The sequence below is a fragment of the Montipora foliosa genome, chromosome 8 (assembly GCF_036669935.1).
Source record: "Montipora foliosa isolate CH-2021 chromosome 8, ASM3666993v2, whole genome shotgun sequence".
Lineage (NCBI taxonomy): Eukaryota > Metazoa > Cnidaria > Anthozoa > Scleractinia > Acroporidae > Montipora > Montipora foliosa.
In genome coordinates, this window is record NC_090876.1 from 26,941,489 (window position 1) to 26,948,679 (window position 7,191).

General features: G+C 37.3%; 1 protein-coding gene across 2 annotated transcripts in view; it reads left to right on the forward strand.

The window, feature by feature from the left end:
- LOC137967833 (pyruvate dehydrogenase [acetyl-transferring]-phosphatase 2, mitochondrial-like) overlaps positions 1-6,020 on the forward strand; it is a 7,298-nt gene extending 1,278 nt beyond the window's left edge. For both annotated transcript variants that reach the window (XM_068814417.1, XM_068814418.1), the window contains one exon: positions 4,104-6,020. In XM_068814417.1, the coding sequence (XP_068670518.1) occupies positions 4,104-4,762 (659 nt within the window). In that variant the 3' untranslated portion in view covers positions 4,763-6,020. The remainder of the gene's footprint in view (positions 1-4,103) is intronic.
- Positions 6,021-7,191: the final 1,171 nt, after the last annotated feature.

Here is a 7,191-nt window from a genome sequence, read left to right on the forward strand (position 1 = left end):
TCCTTAGTATTGCATTGCGCATCCCTACTGCGCACGATTTTCGCGTCATTAGCGCGCGCACATGAGCACGTGCGCATACAAAACGTAAGAGATTTCGCTCAAACTAAACCCGATAGCGAAATAAAGGCTCCTTTTCTCTCAAACGAGCACGGTGACCCCAGATTTTTTTTTCAGGTATTTGCTAAGAACAGTCTAATAAAGAACATATCTGAAGAAGAAAAAAAGTTTGATAGTAGAACATGAATTTTTTTAGGAAAACAGTTCCGTACCGGGGTGTATTTTACCCAAGGCGAGGACTTCAAGCTAACCACGGAACTGTCCCAAAAAGTGCAATATTCCCACAACCAGGGAATCAAAGTCGGCGTAAATGAAGCATTACTGCTTATGTAAATAAAAGAAGCATTATTTTCAAAATAAAATTTTGTGTCTTTGAAGTAACCAAGGCTTAATTCTGTATGAAGGTGATTCGAATTCTTAACGCAAAAACAGTAAAAATACCCCATTTTAAGAGCCTGCTGACGCGTAAACAAGCGCGGTGACCCCACTTTTTTATTGCATTTTTTAAATGTTCATATCATGAATGTTAATTATGCCAAGTTTCCAAAAAAGTTTGATAGTAGAACAATTTCAAGGGAATTACCTTAAGTCTGACTTTGTTTTATCTCCTTATTGAAAATTAATATGAGAATTCAAGACTGGAAAAGTTTGGTCACAAAAAGGAGGAAAAATCTTCTGAAGCCTTATAGCAATGCACTTTCCAACCAAGTGGTGTTACGTGTACTTCAAAAAGTGGCACCTCCTTTGAAAGCGCCGGCCATTTAAACTATCAAATGGAAGAAAAAAGCTACATGTATGAAAGAAACCACTCATTACAAAAGGCCACAGCGTGTGGCCTAAATTGGCCTAAATTGGCCAGACTTACCGGTATTACATGTATTTTACTCTAACACCAAACGATTTTACTCGTCAATGGGGAGCCCCTTGGAGTCAATGGTTTAACTGAATCTTGAGTCTGACTTTGCTTTTATTCCTTATTAAAAGATTAACTCGACAATTCCATGAGTTCCTAGTGCATGATTAATTTTAAGCTTCTGTCAGAGAGGAGTTAAAATTCTTATCTACTTAACAAAATGTTGCTGTGAATGCTCTAAACAACCTTTACTGAAAAATTAACTGATCTGGACTTTTTCTCAAAGATTTATGCTTAAGGGTATCAGACAGTTTTCCTAATCCAAACTTTTACTCTACCTCGATGAACAGTTTAATAAGCTGTAAAGGGGGTCCAAATCAGCTAGCGGATTTGCACCAGGGAGTCCAAATCCGCTAGCGAATTTGTACCGGGGGATCCAAATTTGCTAGGACAGCGGCTTTAAAATATTTTAAGGCAAATGGATTTTGTCTTTGTGGTCCCAAATTCAACTAGACTGGTAACTGGTCACTTCCTTCCCACTGTAGAGTTTCCTTATTATTATGCTTTACAAAAGTGTTACTTTCTATGCCAATTGTACATTCCTCAACTAGCTGCAAGATACATGTATGTTGATGTTTGAGAATGAAGGCTAAAAGAATAGCGTAAGATAAAAGTGAAGGGAAATTTCTTGAGGCAAATTCCAAGTTACCGCGTACTTTGGGTTTCTTTGTCATGCATGACACAAACAAGAATAGGCATAAAAAGGAACCAAAAATAATGGTATTAGATCTCAGAGTAGCAATAAGACCAGAGAGTTTAATGTTTTATTGTCATTTGCCTTTTTGGTGTGAATTTGAAAACTAGTGTATGTGAAACTGTTAACAATCTTGAGGTATGGGAGACATGGCAAGTATGGGTTACTTTCAATTGGCTACCTTAGATAGAAGAGTGGATATACATGTACATGTAGTGTCTTATTAGCAGCCCAAGGTAGCTTTGTAAGGACGTCATTTCTCTCTTCCATTATGTCCAAGGTACCAGAAAACACTGTAACAGTGCACAAAATGAGCAATAAGACTGTTGTGAGTGAAGTGAAGTGAAGTGAAGTGAAGCAATTAGTCTCTCCCCTCCGGTCTTTTAAGGAGTAATTTACAATGTTTTTCGGGGGACTTTAGCCGGACTGCTTATTACACAGTTTACAATTTATTTTTAGAGAAAATTGTGCTTTTGGACTAACTACAATCACAAGCATGAAAAACAAGCTCTCTTTTTGCACCCCCCTACCCCTGGTCAACACGAAACAAAGCATGTCGAAACTGGGATTATCAACATTGATCAGGGGAAAGGGGGTGGGGGATGGCTTCTAGGGTGCGATATTGAGGGTGCTGTGCGTAAAGGAACCCCTGTTTTTAATATTTTCAACCCTTTTTGTCCAAGATTGTAGGCCATTTAAGTATACTAAGGTGACCATTGCCCTTAATAATTATCATGCAGACTGGATTGTCAATAATTATACATATGTATGGTATCCTCCTTGGTAGTGAAGGTGGAAATAGTTTATGTTAACCCCAGTAAGTGAATGAACAGATGAATTAGCAAAATCGTCTCTTTGTCTTTAGCAATCAGAAAGTCAGTGGTTCTGCTGCTGCTGCTGGGAGCACTCACATTTGTTTTGCAAGTATCCCCAAGTCTTCTACAAAAAAGTACATCTCTTTGATAGCCAGAGATTTCTATCAATTTTTCTTAAATGTGATCATTGGTAGCCAGATTTGTTACAAGAAAAAAGAGTTTTAAAGAATTTCAAGTCTGATCTTTCTAGTACATACTACAGTGCATTGTACTCTTTGAAAACACTCCACAAAAAGTGTGTCCCTCGGGAGTCCAAACAAAGGTTCAATTTGTGAGAGGAGAATGTTAGCATACAAGAAAATCAAGCTATGTCATATGCAGTGACTTTATATCTGATAAAACACCACATTCTAATAAGGAGGAGGTTTTCTTGATATTAAAGTGCACAGGACTCGAAATTTCACTACCGTAATTATTATAATTATTTAAAAATCTAACCTGTAATGGTGTAACAAGTATTTCTGTACAAAAGCAATTTAATTTCTGTTCCAAAAATCCAATGAAATCTCACTTTATATTCTCAAGGAGAATATGAGACAAAGGCCTGGGATTGAGTCGAAGATTTTGACATCATCAGTTGTGTAAAGATGTAACTTGTACAAAGATACAGTGCGATTGTCGTGCTGTGAAAAAACTCACTTCAGACTTTTGTAGAAAGAGTCTAGTAACAAGATCCTATCAAGCAAAGCCTGAATTTTAATGATATGAAATAAAAAAATGGAGGTGAAATTTAGAGTCATGTGTACTTTAAGGAGGCTCGAAAGGGTTTTCAGCTGAGCGCACACGTGTAAGCCACACATGCAATTCTAAAAGCTGCTCACGTCAGCTCACGATTCAAAGTAGGTCACCAGAAATAAACAAATACCGCTGATTTCGCTCACCTTTCTTCTAATTCCTATACATATGGAATATAAATAGACATCTCCTATTCACAAAAAATGACGAAAATTGTACACACAAGGTTTAATGGTCACTTTAATCCGTTTGTGTTGGCCTGTGGCTTCACTCGCGCGTGCACTCGAATTTGCGGGTGACGCATGCGTTTTGCAACTTTACTCGCTTATGTCTCTGCTTCTGGACGGTTTTTTGCATGTAACTTTAGATTAATTTAAAATGTTAAAAAATTCTCTAGGTGAAATAAGAAATTAGCAACACATTTCAAAAAACTTATATTTCTGAAAAACTGACCTACAGATTTTGTTGAATTTTAAATATTTTGAGATTTCACCATCCCGTTTTTTCAGAAGAGACAATATATCTTGATTTTAAGGCTCAAAGAAATGCCTTATATCGTTATCGTTATGGTAACGTTATTTTGGTGTGAGAAATCTATGATGGGTATTAATACCCTGGCCAAATTTTGTCTTGAATGTCAGCCCCTTGAATGTCAAGGTCAGAATATGTTATTTGTTTGAAGAAAGAAGAAACTGTTTCGAGCCTCCTTAAGTCACTGCATGTGATGTATTATTGCCCATTCAATAGGTCAATGGGCTTGTGAATTATTGATGAGTTTTTGTTATCAGTAACCAGTAACTGGGAAACTCACCTCACACATTCCCTTTAGGTGATTGTAGGGCAGTGTTAGGAAGCTTGAGCCAGGATGGTTCTTGGATTGCCACTCCTCTGTCTATTGATCAGACAGCAACTAATTCAGATGAAGTGAAAAGACTCCAGTCAGAGCATCCAGGGGAAGAGAACTTTGTTATCAGGAATGGTCGTCTGTTAGGACAGTTGCAGCCTTTACGTTCCTTTGGTGACATTCAGTATAAATGGGATAAAGTAACTCATTCTCATGTGTTAACACAAGTGTATGGTGGCCCAATAGTCCCACCAAGTATGTACAAAACACCACCTTACCTTACTGCAAAGCCTGTCATTACTCAGCACCACTTGCAAGTACATGACAAATTCCTTATCCTTGCCACTGATGGGCTGTGGGATGTGCTAAGCAATGAGCAAGCTGTTGCTCTGGTGGCAGAGTTGCTTGAACAGCAAGGTAAATGCAAAGGACAGACACCTGTGGATGTTACCACTGCCTCTCAGAATGAGTTGTTGGAACACAATGCTGCTACCTACCTTATCCGCCATGCCTTGGGGGGCAATGACCACAATATTGTTGCACAGATGCTAGTGGTTCCCGACCAGTATAGGCGAATGTGGCGAGATGACATTACAGTGACTGTGGTGTTTTTTAATTCAGAAACCTTTTTATCCAAACTGTGACAGATGTCTGCCTGACAAAATTAATGTAGCCAACTCCAGAGGTGTTAGTAACTCCAAGTTGTTTTGTTTTATTAAATTTCTAGATGTGATTAGGAAAGGATCCATTTTTAGCTTGATGTCTTGATAGAATAGGCTACTTTCAGGATAGCGTCATTTGACTACAACTACCACAATCTATTTAAATTTTGTATTCCCAGCAAAAAGAAATAACAATAGCTCTAATTAGCATGAGACATGCAAGACTTAAAGGATTGTGGTACTTGTAGTCAAATGGTGTCATCATGCAAAAAATTAATGTCCTATTAGCTTGTAACGTTGCCATTAGTGAAAATATGACACTAGTTTAGGATGGTACAATGTATTTGGCCTGTCTTAGCCTTACAGGAATTGTACACATTTAATTTAATAATCATAATTATTAAAATAATGACATGGGTGACAAACTACTCCCTAATTTTGGGGCAAAATTTCAGCATTAATTTATAAATTGCCGTGTAAAATTACAATGTTGGCCATGGCGACTTGTGGACGTAATTTGTCATCCATGATATTAATAGCTAATCAAATGGTATACTCGTGAAATTAGGGAATAATTTCACTTGCGTTTTGTCCAAAATCAAGTATTTTCCCTTGCCTAAGGACAGTGCCTACTATTGTTATTACACAATACTTTTTGCGCATCTCGAGAGACTCGTATTTCCTATGGGTGGTGCTTATTCATACAGCAATTGAGAAAGCACATCTTAGCAAGTGCTCTTGGTATCCAAAATGAAAATTGGGGGTAACCATGCATATTTTAGGGATAATTAAGCTTTAATTTGGAAAAGAACGCCATACATTGCTTTGTACTTTAAAGCTTTTTACAAATAGTGTTGATTGATTATCTTCAATAAATGCGTGGTTATCCCCAATTTTCTTTTTGGATTTCAATAACACTTCTTAAGATCTGCTTTTCCCGCATATTCAGCAAACAGCGCAAAAATACCTTTGAATTAGTAGACACTGACCCTAAAGGCTTGGGAAATTATTTGATTTTGCACAGAATGTGCTTGAAATTATTCCCTAATTTCACTCATCACCATGATGTTACCCATAAAAATTCAAGACGTCATTATGTAAGGACACAACATAATTTATTAGAAGATTTTTATCTTTTTGTTATACTGCTGTTTTGATTTGCATAAGTATCACCTTTAAAATTTTGTTAATGCTTACTTTTTACTTTTAACAGCATTCGATTAAAATTATTTTATTGTAATGAAGTGAAGGCCCTTCAATAAGCAAAGTATCTCGGACATGTTTTGAGTGAAAAAAGGAAAACTATTAACTTTATTCAAGTAAATATAACAGAAGGTTGGATAACTATACATGTATGTTTTGCATGAGCACCAGCTACATGTACATATCCATCAAGGGGATACAGTGTTGTTGTTTGGTTGTAAAGGCATTTTTGTTTAACATTCCCTCAAAAGAAGATTATCCTTAACGGAGCAAAGTTACCAGTGACGCATGCGTGACAGCCTGCCAAAATTTTTGAAAAAGTTTGAAAAAGGAGTGTGTGGGGAGTGAATATCTTACACAAAATCTGGATCGGACTGGATCGGATCGGATCCGAACACGAACCCGATCAATAACAAAATCCCCGCCAAAAGTAGATGGTCACTAGATAACATGCTGAAGACAGGAGAAGTCGAATTCTGCGCCTATCTCTCTTGTGTAGTAGTCTCCTCATTTGTTGAGATTTGTCGAAATGCTTTTTTTTCCAAAGGTGATTACAGATTCCGAAGCGGAACTATGAAAGATTGACATCAATAAGTGAATTGACTGCGTACGCAACGGTCTTCTTCTTCAAACATGAAAACTGACAACAGTTTTTTACTTTACCCCAGTCCCTGACAATTGCACAATAGCTTGATTTAGCAACAGAAAGGGAGCGTCAGTTGACGAAAGGAGAGCCGGCAGAATAGTTGGATTCTACTCGCCATCGTCAACTGACATTCCTGTTCTGTTGTCAATTTTTGGCATTTCCTAAGAAAAAAATAGGTAACGACGTTTTTTAAGCCCGTTTATGTTGCATAGGAGTTTCGGGGGTTGATCCTTTTTCCCACACTGTCTTAATTTTGCAACAACATCCACCAACTTTTCTGCCATATTGATTTTGGGTTCACGTCTTGTCCTGTTGTTTCTATGATGCTGGGGTACCAGGCCTCCGATTCCGAGAATGCTTGTCATTTCTTTTTACAGTAGATTGTTTTTGTTTGTTTTTTAAATCCAACCGACGGACCCAATATCAGGAAACGCATTCTACGGTAAACGGAAAAAAAAGGAGATGGCATAACACACCCAACAGAAAAAAAACGTATTTCTCTACTTTATAAAGCATACAATAATTATAGAAAAAAACTTAAGGAAAATTAAAGACAAAAGAA